Raw genomic sequence first — 16,155 nt, forward strand, 5'->3', positions numbered from 1 at the left:
TTTTCTATTAGACATTGTCTAATATTGTGTAGATGGGCTTGGTTTCGCACAGTGCAGTTCGGGACAGTTTCCTTCGAACCTTGTTTTGCAACATTAGTTTCCTCTTTGAAAATACATTTCAAACAAACTATATATATAAAAAATGTAAAAGCAAGAAAAAAATGACTAGACTTTTAAATGTGAAAAAAAACGAACAAACAAATAAACAAAATGATAAATAACAGTTCATCAAAATCACAATACATAAGCTCCATGCAGGGCAATAAGGACCACTGACGAGCAGGTATCCGATCTCCTGGAGAATATCGCCATCAGTAAATGTGGATCCAGAGGTTACTAAATATTTAAAAGGGTGCAAAGACGAAGCAGTAAATGACAAAGATGGCAAACAGGGACATTAACATGTCATTGAGCTGAATGTGACTAATAGGCTCCTTACTGTAATGAAAGTGTCACTGCAAATCAGCACTTGTCCATGGTTAGGCTATTATTTATAAATATTTAACCACAAAGAAGCTGTCACATCCAGCAGATCTTAAAACGAATGAAATGCTAACGATTAGCCTAGCACCGCTCAGATACAAGTTGAGGAGCTCAAGTATGATTGTAAAGTGAGCAACAATTCAGAACTGATTTATGGACAATGATGCAAATGCTCTCAGACCTAAATCTGACTGACATCTAGAGGATTTACTAAATGCCTTAATGGCAGGTTTATATATGACGTTACGATATTTGAGTAAATCAATTGGATTGATGGGATGATGTCATTTATAAATGACACAAATAAATAATAAACTAACAATTTTTTTTTTCAATTAAATAAAGTTATATTGGCTCCTGTATCAAACTTTCTTTGTAATTAAATAAAATCGTTATGGCAACAAACAGAAGTAACGCAGCTGAAAGTCAACATGTTGAGCAAAGTCTGAAATATTCCATAAATTCAACAAATTCCATTTCGTTTGTGTTTCTTTAATCCGTTTTAAAGATAAACAAATGCATGGCTGTGTAATGAAATTTTAAACGGTTCTAAAATAACTGTCATTTATAAATCAAAATTGTTCGTTAACTGGGGATATATTTACCTCATAGCCTATGCCCTTATTTTGATCAGCATTGATTTAGGCATTTTTTGGGATATAGTTGAACATTAACACATCAGGGTTCCCCCTATTTTTTCATAATCTTGTTCATAGCATTGGTAATTAGGCAAAAGGCAGTTCATTCAGTGTCTTTACCTGGCGATGGTCTATATACAGTCCATTATTTGATCATTGCTTATTTATTCAGGATCATCATCTAGCAAAATCTTTACTGGACTGCACTTCAATACTCTTCAATACTTCAATCACACCATGGATCAAAACTACAAATGAGATCTTGACCGCCCAAACGCCAAACTGTTCAATGATCGCTGCAACCACGTGCTCATGTATGATGTCATCACGGAGCGCCACTCCGCTGACGTATTGTTTCAGGAAGTGAATCTCAGCCGACTCGGCTCTCTAGGAAAGCATGAGCGATGCTACAGATTTATGATTTTTTAAATCAAAAGTCTTAAAGGCTAGCAGACATGGAGAACTGGAGCCTTATCTCACTATGCGTGCTGCTCGGTTTAACGTCGAGATGGGCGGTGTCTTTTCATTCCTATTCAGGTTGGTTTTAAATGAACCACCGGTTTCTTTAGGAACAGTAAAATTGACACGTCAAAGTCAGCTACAAGTGCTCGGAACAACTCATTCAACCGTAAATAAGCAAGATCAGCTCATATTTAATGTCAATCAAGGGGGATAAACATTATTCGTGAAAGAAATTTAAACGTGATGAATATTGTACCTTATACATTTGCGTTTTAATGAATAAATCATACTCTTTTGCATGTCATTTGATGGAATAGGTGCAGGTAAACCGCCAATGTTCGGTGACTATGAAGCACAGAGACACTGGCAAGAAGTGACTTATAATCTACCTGTTCATGAATGGTTAGTCTCTCAATCTTCGTTTATGGCCATATAAACCAAACCTGGCGATATTCTCTCTCCTTATATATTGTAGAAATTAAATCTCACAGTATTTTATTTATAAGGCCAACGCCTTATATGAATGTGGCCTAACCGTTTTTTCTTCTTCTAGGTACTTCAATACTACAAATAATGATTTGAACTACTGGGGTCTTGATTATCCTCCTTTGACAGCATATCACAGTCTGGTCTGTGCATACGTGTAAGTGTTCTTTTACCTGGTATAGCTTCTATATTTTTTATTTATCAGTTGACCATGGTCTGATGATGATTTTGATTTTGCCTTGTGTTGTGTCTATTTTTCTAGAGCAAAGCTGCTCAATCCTGAATGGGTGGAGCTGTATGCATCTAGAGGCTATGAAAGCCATGCACATAAGTTGTTCATGAGGGCCACAGGTATGTATTGATATCACTAATTTATTTCAGATATTTTAGATGGCTGTCACAGTGTAATTTCTACCTCTTAAAGGGTTAGTTCACCGAAAACTGAAAATTCTGTAAGTAATTAATCACCCTCATGTCGTTCCAAACCTGTAAGACCTTTGGTTCATCTTCAAAACACAAATTGAAGTTGAGCCACTGATGTCACATGGACGGTTATATCGATGTCCTTACTGCGTTTCTGGGTCTGGGAATATTTCAGTTGTGCTGCTGTCTGTGGAGGGTCAGAAAGCTCTCAGATTTCATCAAAAATATCTTAATTTGTGTTCCGAAGTTGAACCGAAGGTCTTACAGGTTTGGAATTACAAGAAGGTGATTAATTAATGACAGAATTTTCATTTTTGGGGGAACTATCCCTTTAATTTATTGGTTTTGCAGAAATGCTGGGATTATAATGGGCTTTAATCCACCCGTAAACTTTTGTTTCTATTATTTAAGTTATTTCTAATGAAGCTTCCATGATGATAGTCATTATGAATTGAGCATGCTGGCCACAAACCTTTTTAAAACATGATATTGATTATTATTGTTTTTAAAATTAAAATATATGCTTTTTCTGTGTATATAATTACTCAACTATGCTTGTATTTCATGCACCATATATATATATATATATATATATATTATTGTATTCGGGAAATTACTCCCCTGCCATTTTTAAAATGAAAATTTAAAGTATGTAAATATATCAAATGTAACTCTAATAATTAGTTTAATAAGAGTTTGTTCAAATCGCTGCATTTAAGTGCTCTGAATAATCTATTATAATGTTTTTAACAGTTTACAGTCATGAAAGTCAGCAGTCATATGGTTACATCTAGTTATAATTAAATGATTTAAATCTCTTTAAATTAGGATGAATATTTATGTGTTCATGCATATTAATCTTCCTCGTCCCAACAGTCATTTCTACAGATATTTTGATCTACATTCCAGCAGTTTTGTTTTACTGCTTCCACTTTTGCGATGGATCCTCTAAACAAAAGGTAACTAAAAGACTACCTTTGAATTGATATGTTGTAAATTTGTATTTGTAATCATTAACATGATTTGTTTTGGTCCAAATGTACCATTTTGTTCTCGTAGGTTGCTGCAGCTTTCTCCATCCTTCTGTATCCAGGACTTATACTGATTGACTACGGTCATTTTCAGTATCCTTTAACCTTAATTGCTATAGTGTTTATTTATTATTATGGTATTTATTCATTTAAGCTATTCACAGTCATGTCAAGAACTTAAAATCCAAAATGAACATCATGTGCATAGTCTTTAACTGCAATTTCAGATATAACAGTGTGAGCCTGGGTCTGGCTCTATGGGGGATTTTGGGACTTGGTTTGGGCTGGGACTTGTTTGGTTCCTTGGCGTTCACTTTGGCTCTCAATTACAAGCAAATGGAATTGTATCACTCACTGCCTTTCTTCTGTTACCTCCTGGGCAAGTGCATCAAGCAGGGCTTGACTGGGAGAGGGTGAGTCATTTGGGTTGTTGCATAAACATTGCACTTTTTTTTAAGTTGATTCCAATAATATGATCAAATTGATTAACTGAGTTATTTAAGTAGACCTCAAGAAATTCTAGAAGGTACCAAACCTAGTGTAGTAAATGCAGGCCTGCCAATTGTTGAGGCCCATTATAGGCTTTCAACAATATTTTTGTTGTATCAGTAGACATATATACACACATCAGTGATGGAGAAAAAGCTTCTTGACTTTACGTATTGTATTTTCTTAACAATTGAATGCAGCTTTAGCATAAGAGACTTCTTTCAAATAAAAGAAAATATTATTCTAAATTTTTGATCAGTAGTACTGTAGTGTGTACAGTATATGTGTGTGTGTGTGTGTGTGTGTGTGTGTGTATGTATATATATATATATAAATTAAATAAAAATTTGACCTAAATTAAAAGTTAAATATTTGTTCACGGCTAAACCTGAATAATCACCAAATCTCAGTAATTGTGCATATAAGTGAAAAAGCCCTGTTAATGAAAATTTTCTTACGATGAAATAATTAATTTGTTGACTGCTATAATTACACCTTTAGCTGCAAGTGTTCAGCTTTTAGTCCAGCTACAAGTTTCATAACTTGATTGCCTTATTTATGCCTGAAAATAACGAATCTTTAATGTTCATCATTATTAGACACTTCACCACTACATGTGGATTTTTTTTTCTTACTCAATTTGACTTTGTATGCATTTCTACACCAGTCCTGCAGCCGGTCTCAGTGCAAGCACTCTGCTCTATGTGTCTCGCATTTGTTGATTTAGTAACAATGTACCAAGGGCATTTGGAGGCAGATGCATTGGTGGATTAGTTTGCCTGGGAAGAGACATGTCCAGATGACTCTCCGGCCATGCCTGACCCTCCCTGCTATGCCTGTGCGTGCAATTGTATATCTACAGCTGAGAGGTGTTAGTTGCTCCAGTATACAGTACACTGAAAAACTGTGAGAGTAGGTTGTCTCTACTCAAAAGTCGAGTGACCTGATTTATGACCCATTAATTATGGAAAATATTTTTTTCGAATAATAAATTGAAAGGCAACTGTGTTTACACAGTTGTAATTTTATTGCTACTTTTTTGTGTACCCAGATTTTTTCATTTGGTCAAGATCTCCATGACTGTACTGGTGACCTTTGCCCTCTGCTGGATGCCTTTTTTGTCTGACCCCAAACAACCTCTACAAGTTCTTCATCGCCTATTTCCCGTTGATCGGGGTTTGTTTGAGGTAATTCCCATAATGTATATGCAGCATCACACAGCAATAATGGCAAACTCCTACAAGGTAATCTAAATAGGTTACTTTTTTTTCTTAAAATTTTAATTTTAATTGAGAAATGCATATTTACTATTTGATAACATTCAAAACAGTATTTGCACAGTTGGGTCAGGGGCTTTGAGCTTTACTTACACTGAGGTCAAATTTATCAGTCATATTTATTGCTTAAGGAGTGAGTTTTAAACACATCATTACAACGTGATGCTTATTCAGCTCTGTTCTTGTCTGTTATAAAATTTCCAATGCAGGGAATGCCCTTGAAATCCTCATCCACATGCAGTACAATTTTCATTGTATGCATGCATGAATGCATAAATACACTCCTATGTAGATACATACAAACATACAGTTTGGGATCTGTGATATTAATGCAAATAGAAGACTGTCTTATTACACATCTAGCCAGTCAGATCCTCCTGTATTCATAGATTACCTCAATGAAACCCCTTGGGTCCAGTGGAGGATTAATCCTTTAGATCTGATTAGTAAACAAGGGTCTCATGTTGAGTTTATTGGAAAACTAGAGCTGTGTCCTGTTCGTTGTCTAAAGCCTTTTGTAAGTCAATACTGAAATACATGGTGCACAAGTACTGCGGCTTGGTTTTGAAATGCACCCAAAAACTCTGTTGTCAAAGTAGCTGTGTTGTGAGAAGTAATTGAAAATTCTGCAGGGCTCAGGGCCCGGAATATATCATGCATTTGCCTGACATGAGGCTAACGTAATACACAAGGTGTGAGTAATTCTAACCTAGAGCCTTGAGCATTTGTGACGGACGGAGTGCTAAGCGAGTCTTGGCTGTTGCTATCATATATATCAGAGCATAGTAAAGCTAGATGATATTTAGCTGATTGCTAAGTCTGTGCTCTTTTGTGTGTGTGTGTGTGGGTGTAGAAAAAGTAAAATTAAATGAATTTAGGCATGGCACTACAGCCAAAACCACTGCTTTTTTTGTTCGCTGGTCAATTTTGAGATTTAAGGCTAAATGTGTTTCCATAACATGTCTTTCAGACTGTTGAAAAAAAAACATCCAAAATCCATATTTAAGTGTCAAATTTATTACAGTTTATTATTTACATCTGCAGATTTAATTTTAAATACACATCTCTTTAAAAAAAAAATTTTTTTTGGGGGGGGGGTATATAAAGTACAGATAAGGTTAACAGAATTCAAATCATAAGTTCCCCAAAATGCACATCTTTAAAGGCTGTTTTTGTGGGATGGGGGGGTGAGGGTCAAACAGTGTTGAACCTGGTTATATAAAATGTTTAGATTTCAGTTGTGAAAATGTATGCAAATTTAATAATGCCTTGTTTCAAAATTTTAATATAACATTTCAGAAAACGTCATATGAAACTTAATGTCTTAATGTACTGAGACTAATCAACTGGGCAAGTATGGATTTATTTATTTATTTTTTGGACCACACAATGAAAGTCAATGATTTGTCAGTGGACCTCATTGACTTTCACTGTATAGACAAAAAACATTTTTCAAAGTGGGACTCATCTGTGGGTCTCATCTTCAGCTGTAGTGTCCACTCGTCTTCACACAGCTGTGAAAGACAGCAGCTGTGTTTTCGAGGATTGAGCACTATGAAGAAATTCTCAGAAGCAGGGCTGAAACTTTCATAACATTTACTAATTCTGTTGTGGCACAACTGTTAATGGCCACCAGTCTTTGAGGAATCACATGTCGGTACCCCAGCAGAAAGGTCAGCAGGACTCGGATCGGTTTCCTGAAGGGTGCAATGTAGTCTTCTTTATGTGGTAAAACTACACTCTTTGCAACCTCGGTGACGTTATTAATGTCCTTGGTATGCATTAGGACAGTCATTTAACCCTGTGTCTATAAGTTTACAAATAAGTGCATAGCTTTTTTTGACATTACGGTTACTTGACAGGAAAATTAATGGGAGTGTAATACTTCACCCTTGCCCTTTGTACCAATGCCCCCCAAGAATGCCCACAGGAATTTTTATTGCGCTTTCAGTTGGGAAATGATTATGCCGAGTAATGTCACTTATGTGCTTTCTCTTCAAAAGCTACATACCATTTAAAGATACTTACCTTATATGTCAATGCTAATTTTGTAAGCATGATCATAAATTTGTGGTTATTTCAGAAAAAGGTATTTTCTTGAGCTGCAACATTATTGAAAACAAGCACGAACAAAACCTTCACTTTAACCTTTGTTGCTGCCTAATTTCATACACAATTTTTATGAAAAACTCAAGGCTGTAGGTCCAACAGTGCTATTGCCATTTATTAAAAACAAAAACTATTTTAAAAAGTTTTAGGTAATTGAAATAAAGCTGAAGTAAAATATAATATAAATATTAGACCATTAGAAAAAAAAATCTAACTTGACAAAAAATTTAAAATGAGAAATATTGTAGAACTAACTGGACTAAAGAAGTTACTAAAATTGAAATAGTAAATTTACTAAAACTCAAAAATAAAGTGAAAAACAAATATTAAAATATAAATTATTCATAAAAAAAGTATTAATTATTTTCATTAACTAATTCTAATAGCTAATTTTAGCTAATGCTGAAATAACATCGAGGCATAATATAGCTTTGGTAACAATGAAAAAACTTTATTTATTTTTTTCATTTTGGCATTATATATTTATAATTTTATATTATATTACAACAGAAAGTTATTTATTACAGGAAGGTAATAAAATATTACCTTTAATATTATATTTTAGTTGGCTTATTAGAGTTATTTGTTGTGTAATATTCCCTATATTTTAACTCTTAATTTGTATGCATAGGTAATCTAAAGGCATTTGCGTGCATTTAAATGAACTTACTTTTATTTTACCCAAGTGTAAGTTATTAAAACATAAAGTTAAATAAAGTTTTGTTCATTCTGGCCCTAATTTAATTTGAGTTGACACCCCTGAAGGTCCACTAGTTTAAACAACTGTTCATAAAGAACTTGAAAACTGACCTAGCGGTCAGTGTATCATTCGTTCTCATTGTGTCATTCTGTCCGGAGTGCATTAGTTTAGTGACTTTGACAGCATGTGTTTGTTGACAGGATAAAGTGGCTAACACATGGTGCAGCTTGAATGTGCTGATAAAGATCAAGACCCTGCTGTCCAGAGAGACTCAGCTGTTCCTCAGGTAATCCTTCACCATCCATTTACCCACCACCCTTTCTCCTTTTCCTTTGTCTCTTTATGTATCACCACCTCAACATCTTTCTCAGTATATTCCCTCTTACCATGTTTGTGAAACACATCTAATTATAACGGGAGGGCACAGTGGGATTATGGGTAACTAATGATATCGGAGAGATTTTAAGATACTGATATGTGGACACTAATCTGCAGGTGCAAGGGCTTGGTCCAGATTATTTCTTTGACTGTTCATTTAAGAATTCCTTTTTTTGTTGTTTTTTTTGTCTTTATTTAGTCTATTTTTAGTCTAAGTCAGTAATTCATTTTCTCATTGGTCTGTTTTAAGGGTGCACTCAATCATGTTTTTCTAATTAAAAAGTTTAAAGGGATACTCCACCCCAAAATTATAATTTTGTCATTGATCACTTACCCCCATGCCGTTCCAAACCCGTAAAAGCTTGGTTCATCTTCGGAACACAATTTAAGATATTTTGGATGAAAACCAGGAGGCTTGTGACTGTCCTATTGACTGCCAAGTAAAATACACTGTCAAGGTCCAGAAAAGTATGAACAGCATTGTCAGAATAGTCCATCTGCCATCAGTGGTTCAACCGTAACATTTTGAAGTGATGAGAATACATTTTGTATGCAAATAAAACAACTTAATTCAACAATTTCTCTCCTATGTCTCCCTCCGCATCAGCGTATCACCATTTTGGAGAATATGTGCTGAACGCAAACAGCTAACGCTCTTCTGTATCAGCTCAAGCTACAAGGAATTCAACAAATAAAGTTGTATTTTTGTTTTATTTGCGTACAAAAAGTATTCTTGTCGCTTCATAGCATTACGGTTGAACCACCGATAGCAGATGGACTATTCTGATGATACTTCTCATACTTTTCTGGACCTTGACAGTGTAATTTACTTGGCAGTCAATGGGACTAAATAAACTAATAAGATTTTTAAAATATGTTTAAAATCATGTATATTCATGTGAGATGAAGCCTCAAGTTATACAAGTAGCCTAATAAAACCTGTTTTATGTTAAATGGTGCTGGGGTCTCATTTATAAACTGCAGATGAGGTTATGCATAGTAAAACTAGGCGTTGTGAGTTCCATATATGGTGATTTCGGGGAGTAGTTGAGGTGGAGATGCACGCACGCATAATCTTCCTTTGACTGGAATTTATAAAGAGATTTTTGCGCAGGTTCTGGCGTGGTTTTATAAATCTGAAAACTTTTGTGAATACACAAAATCTAGCTTTTGTGCCTATGTACACTTTTAGGATGAAATCTACGGACAGTTTAATAAATAAGACCCCTGGTCCTCTCATGGGGGCAGCAATTTTAAAATGACAAGACCAGCCAAATACTGCACACTTTTTTTATCTTGTTTAACCCGTTATTATTGTACGTTTTCGTTTGCAGAATAATCGGCCACAAATACCACATTATACAATGAATTGCTTTAAAGCAAGCAGTTTTACAGTGTTAAACATAAAAACAGTGTCAATGTTGCTTTCGATTATAGTAACAGATTAATGTTCTACTATAAAGCAGCTCTTTAGTTTGTTCATGTTTTTATTCACGTCTGTCCTTGATGGACTGAACAGAAGATGGAGAATATTTCAACATCAAAGAAGGCAGAGCCCCAGAGCTCACCTACCTATTACATAATCGCCACGGACCAACAGTACCGTATTTTCCGGACTATAAGTCGCACTTTTTTTCATAGTTTGGCTGGTCCTGAAAATTTATTTGACATGAACCGAGAGAAATGAACCAAGAGAAAAAAGCTGGTTCTTGGTTCTAAATAAATGCGACTTATAGTCCAGTGCGACTTATAGTCCGAAAAATACGGTAGTTCAAAGGTGTTTACCAGCCAGAGAGAAGTTTTCTGGAAAGTTCACTTTGGCAAGCTGTTTAACATAACATATATGCTTTCCCTGTACAGTTTATCTCACCTCTTACATTTGCATCTGTCGTTATGGACCAGATTTTTGTCCCACTAGGGTCATTCATCTCTAATGGGGTCAATTTCCTCCAAGAGAATGATGATTGAGGGCCTCAAGCAATTCTGTGAGTGCTCAGCAGGCCAGCCCTGAATCTCATGCATTTCCTGCATGCTGGGATCTTTCTTGTTGACTGTGAGGATGTATAAAAAGATCAGGCAGCCGTGTCCTCTAGTTCCATGGGATGGATTACAGGCTTTGGCAACAGGGGCTCTTGATCGTATTTTGTTTGTGTGTATAGTAAATCTTTTTATTAAAGTATGGATGCACTCAATGAAATAATTTTTTCTTTTTTCCTTTCAGTTTTGCTCTTACTCTGTTGTTCGTCCTGCCTTCATCTTTAAAACTGTTGTTCAAACCAACTCTATGGCAGTTTAAGCTTGCCTTGGTAAGTGGCGCCATGATTATGTGTTTGTTCAACGACTTGTATTTTTGACCACTGACTCCCCTGATCTGCTTTTACTGTAGGTGAACACCTCCCTGGCTTTTTTCCTCTTCTCCTTCCAAGTCCATGAGAAGTCTATCCTTCTAGTAGCCTTGTAAGTACTGGAATATAATTCATATTACTTGATCTAATTGCTATTGCTACTTTTGCTTAACCCACCGTCATCGATGTAGACAAAATTTGTTATGACAAACTAAATTACAGTATCATGTTTAAGATGAAGTGTTCAGTTTCATAACTTTAAGTTATGGAAATATGCCTGAAAATAATAATTATTTGGTGATTACTAGAAACCTCTTAAGATTTACTTATATTCAGTTTGATATTTTTTACCGTTATTTATGCTTTTTAACTTTAACATTGGGTCTACCTAATAAACACTGTAGTTATAATTGTGTATAAAGATGCAGAAACAAAGCAATAATTAATGTTAGTTACCCAACACATTATTATAAAAATAGCCTATGATAAAAAAAGCAATATTTGTTGATCTCTCAACATTAGAAACTTTACTTTCAGTTAAATAAGTTATTGATTAGTGCTGTATTTCCCCATGTTCTGTATCAGGGTTGCCAGGTTTGCACAACAAAACTAATCCAATTGCTACTCAAAACTAACCCAATCACATTTAAATGGTAAATACAAGGGTAAACACTGTTCTGCATGTTTATAGTCATAGATCTAACATATTATCATATACAACATATGCATAAAACTAGCTGCAATCAACAGATTTTAAATGTTGTGTTACCATATATCTTGCACGAGTTAGTCAATCAGTAAGGCATGTTTCTGGATTAAGGGTCTCTATTGGGTGTTAAAAATTTGCTGACAGAGGAAGTGTAGTGACTGGATCACTGAAGAGAGATACTGATACCTAGTCCTTGCCCTCTCAACTACATAATTATAGCATTGGTATCATGTAAACATATCTGTAATGTAGTAAATATAGTCTTAAAATCAGATATATGTTTTACAGGCCAGTTTGCCTTGTCATCAATGAAATACCTCTGATCGCCATTTGGTTTCTACTAACATCAACTTTCAGGTAAGGTATCAAGCAGTATGTGTTACTTAATGAAAATTACAGTACTATAAATGAATCCTTACGGTTAAGATAGAAACAAAATCAGCGAATGACTATATAGCGAGAAGAAGAGTACTAGTAGCCGATAGGGGAGTCCCAGCTGTCCACACTAATTGTTGTGTGCATGGTTTAGTGTAAGGATATCACTGGATTACATGACATAGCCCACATACCATTAAACTAAGACCCCTTTGTGTAAACACAACCCACCATTCTCTAGAATCGCACTGACTGCTTTCACAAAACTAGTTTTAATGCTGCATATTTATGTTTTTAGCTAAAGACATGATGTTCTTTGTTATGGAAGATAAGTGTATTATATTCTATGATGGTGTAATTGTTGCACTATTAGGGGAAATATCCACAAGAACATACAGAGACAACACATTGCCAGAGTTTTCAATGCCCCCAAATGCACACCATTAGCACACTTTTTATATTCGTTATAGGGAAATGTTCAAAATTCACAGCTAGTATTGTTCTTTTCTGCGTCATGACCTGTTCTGCAAACACAAAGATTGTTTTATTTTGTCAACACTATCTCAATAGCCGTATTATCTATGGTATGGTTGGTGTGCAAATTATTGTTTTTCAGTCAAATGCCTATGGAAACAGTTCAGCTAGTTAGCTAAAGGTTTACTTCCATGTCTAATATCCTTGTGTGAGGTTAAATACATTGCCTATATGTTGATCTCATCAATGCAATTTACAGAAAATGTTTTATAAGCAATACTGAAGACCTACTGGAAAATGGGCACCATTGTGATAAACCATTTTTCAATATACAGGTGCTGGTCATATAATTAGAATATCATCAAAAAGTTGATTTATTTCACTAATTCCATTCAAAAAGTGAAACTTGTATCTTATATTCATTCGTTACACACATATTTCAAATGTTTATTTCTTTAAATTTTGATGATTATAAATGACAACTAAGGAAAATCCCAAATTCAGTATCTCAGAAAATTTGAATATTACTTAAGACCAATACAAAGAAAGGATTTTTAGAAATCTTGGCCAACTGAAAAGTATGAGCATGTACAGTACTCAATACTTAGTTGGGGCTCCTTTTACCTGAATTACTGCAGCAATGCGGCGTGGCATGGAGTCGATCAGTCTGTGGCACTGCTCAGGTGTAATGAGAGCCCAGGTTGCTCTGATAGTGGCCTTCAGCTCTTCTGCGTTCTTGGGATATTCTGACATATCGCATCTTCTTCTTCAAAAATACTCCATAGATTTTCTATGGGGTTAAGGTCAGGCGAGTTTGCTGGCCAATTAAGAACAGGGATTCCATGGTCCTTAAACCAGGTACTGGTAGCTTTGGCACTGTGTGCAGATGCCAAGTCCTGTTGGAAAATGAAATCTGCATCTCCATAAAGTTGGTCGGCAGCAGGAAGCTTGAAGTGCTCTAAAACTTCCTGCTATATGGCTGCGTTGACCTTGTACTTCAGAAAACACAGTGAACCATGGCCCCCCAAACCATCACTGACTGTGGAAACTTTACACTGGACCTCAAGCAACATGGATTGTGTGCCTCTCCTCTCTTCCTCCAGGCTCCTCCAGACATCAGTCCAGTCCTTTTTGTCTTAAGATATTTCTGACGCTGTCTGTTGCTCATGAGTGGCTTGACACAACGAATGCGACAGCTAAAACCCATGTCTTGCATACGTCTGTGCGTAGTGGTTCTTGAAGCACTGACTCCAGCTGCAGCCCACTCTTTGTGAATCTCCCCTACATTTTTGAATGGGTTTTGTTTCACAATCCTCTCCAGGGTGCGGTTATCTCTATTGCTTGTACACTTTTTTTCTACCACATCTTTTCCTTCCCTTCGCCTCTCTATTAATGTGCTTGGACACAGAGCTCTGTGATCAGCAATCCACCTCTTTTGCAATGACCTTTTGTGTCTTGCCCTCCTTGTGCAAGGTGTCAATGGTCATCTTTTGGACAACTGTCAAGTCAGCAGTCTTCCCCATGATTGTGTAGCCTACAGAACTAGACCATTTAAAGGTCTTTGCAGGTGTTTTGAGTTAATTAGCTGATTAGAGTGTGGCACCAGGTGTCTTCAATATTGAACTTTTTCACAATATTAAAATTTTCTGAGATACTGAATTTGGGATTTTCCTTAGCTGTCAGTTATAATCATCAAAATTAAAAGAGATAAACATTTGAAATATATCAGTCTGTGTCTAATGAATGAATATAATAAACAAGTTTCACTTTTGGAATGGAATTAGTGAAATAAATCAACTTTTTGATGATATTCTAATTATATGACCAGCACCAGTATAAAATGTTTAATTTATAAAATAGTTGGTTAAATTTAGCTTTTTCCATCAACTAAAACATTATTTTTATCTAAAATTATAAGCCATTTTAGTCAGAGTGAAACTGACTGAACAGACTGAATATGACATAATTGATTAAATCTAAAGGTGTTTTGTTTTTTCTACATCCATGCCATTAGGTGTCCATTAATTTTGAAATGGCAGGACCAATTGAATGCTAGGAACTTTATCTTGGTCGCCCTGCTATTATCACACTTTCAGTTGCGAAGTAAATTGATCCTGTCTGACTAAGAATAACGCATTTGTATTAAGTAGAAAGATTTGCGTGATTTTACATCCACGCCACTAGGTGTCAGTATATGTATATGATGTAGCAAGTACTGTATATGATGATTGCTACATTGGTCTGAACACCAGCTGTATCATAAACGGATAAATAATCACTTATTGTACAAATCTTGACTTGTTTGTTTTTAACGGTTGTTTTTTGTTTTCTATAGCATGCTCCCCCTTCTGCTGAAGGACGGTTTGCTGTTGCCTTATGTGGTGACCTCATTGGCATTCCTCTTTCTGAGTTTGTATCTACTCTCTGCTTTAGAGAGAAGTACAGAAGAAGAGCTCAGACTGGGCCTCTATCGCAAACTCACTCAGTGCTGGCTGCCTAAACTCAACCTCAGCCGGATCATTAAATGGAAAGTAAGTTAACATCGACGTCACGGCCTGTTACTCCACACCACTGATGTTAATGACATCGACGCTTATGAAGAAGTCAGTTAAGTACACTGGCCCACCTGAACGGCTCATAGCTTTCACATTAGCTTGACCCCATGCTCTTCTTAGCGCTTTTGAAGACTGAATGTTTCAACAGCTCCTTGCATGAATGTTCAAGACCAGGAGGTGTGCTATTTTTGTAGCGCGAGTCATTAACACAGGTTTGCCTAGATATATTTATTTACACAAGAGACACAAATAAGGGGGCCCTACGATGAAGGTAGAGTTTCATTGGGGGGGTCGTGTTGCTCACACCAGCACTTCCACTGATCCTTCACTCCATCTGTCGTAAATAGACATGTTAATGTTTATACCTCGACTCACCTTCCAGAAACAGGGTGGAAAATAAACATCAAGTTACAAGGATCCGTGTCATGCTGAGCACTTGACTAGAACTAATGAACCTTTGTCAGGGTACTTCTTCTCTCTTGTAATAAGTGTTGTCACTTTGTCTTTTACAGTTCTGGTTTTCATTGGTGGCCATGGCAGCGTTGAGCTTTACGAGCGTGTGGTTGAAGCCTCCAGCCAAGTTTCCCGATCTGTTTCCGGTGCTGGTCTCAGTCCTCTCCTTTCTCCACTTTCTGGGCTTCATCATATATTTCAACCAGGTCCAGTTGATGGAGCCGCAGAGGAAAAAGAGTCAGAAGAAAACAAACTGAAATATGTCTTCAAAGACGTTGGTTGTCAGAGGAAGAACTATAGCCAGGATGATGGTGAAAGGAAAGGACAGTCCCTTCGGTTAGAAAAGAACAGGATGGGAATAGTTTGGGAAAATTAAATTTCCTCTTATTAAGGTTTAGGGATCTTGCTTGAGTTGAGAAAAGTGTATTCAGTGAAATGAGATACAGTTACTTTCTCTCACTTGTTTGCCTTGGAGACATATTCAGTTAGTGGGATATTGGTATTGTGTAAATGACCAAACCGTAAGGCCATTATTTTTACATTTTTAATACATCATTAAATGGTTTTGTACCAAATGAAAGTGTCTTCAGTGTTTTCAAATGACCCAACAGTGAACAAAAATGGGGATGTGCGATTTGGGGGGGGGGGGGAATCTTAACTGTAATTTAATGTGATTGCTTTATGATGTTTAAAAAGCAATTTTATGGCAATTTAAAAATCTTGAAATAAAATAAAAATAAAACAACTTGCTACACAATTATACCATTT

General features: G+C 36.0%; 1 protein-coding gene across 1 annotated transcript; it reads left to right on the forward strand.

Moving 5' to 3' along the window:
* Positions 1–1,428: 1,428 nt before the first annotated feature.
* On the forward strand, positions 1,429–15,967 carry alg6 (ALG6 alpha-1,3-glucosyltransferase). The gene is made up of 14 exons (XM_059571005.1): positions 1,429–1,658; positions 1,901–1,985; positions 2,137–2,226; positions 2,332–2,420; positions 3,369–3,451; positions 3,552–3,616; positions 3,751–3,936; positions 5,064–5,199; positions 8,299–8,384; positions 10,698–10,782; positions 10,863–10,933; positions 11,819–11,887; positions 14,715–14,910; positions 15,447–15,967. Exons 1-14 carry the CDS (start codon positions 1,577–1,579, stop codon positions 15,642–15,644), a joined length of 1,521 nt encoding a protein of 506 aa, XP_059426988.1. The 5' UTR covers positions 1,429–1,576; the 3' UTR covers positions 15,645–15,967.
* The last annotated feature ends 188 nt before the right edge of the window (positions 15,968–16,155 follow it).

Source organism: Carassius carassius, chromosome 17 (assembly GCF_963082965.1).
Source record: "Carassius carassius chromosome 17, fCarCar2.1, whole genome shotgun sequence".
In the NCBI taxonomy this organism is placed as follows: domain Eukaryota; kingdom Metazoa; phylum Chordata; class Actinopteri; order Cypriniformes; family Cyprinidae; genus Carassius; species Carassius carassius.

Excerpts from the sequence above, each read along its gene's own strand:
- alg6 (XM_059571005.1), top strand. The coding sequence starts at position 1,577 with ATGGAGAACTGGAGCCTTATCTCACTATGCGTGCTGCTCGGTTTAACG. Across the intron at positions 1,986-2,136 it reads AATCTACCTGTTCATGAATG|GTACTTCAATACTACAAATA; the intron begins GTTAGTCTCTCA and ends TTCTTCTTCTAG. Across the intron at positions 3,452-3,551 it reads ATGGATCCTCTAAACAAAAG|GTTGCTGCAGCTTTCTCCAT; the intron begins GTAACTAAAAGA and ends TTGTTCTCGTAG.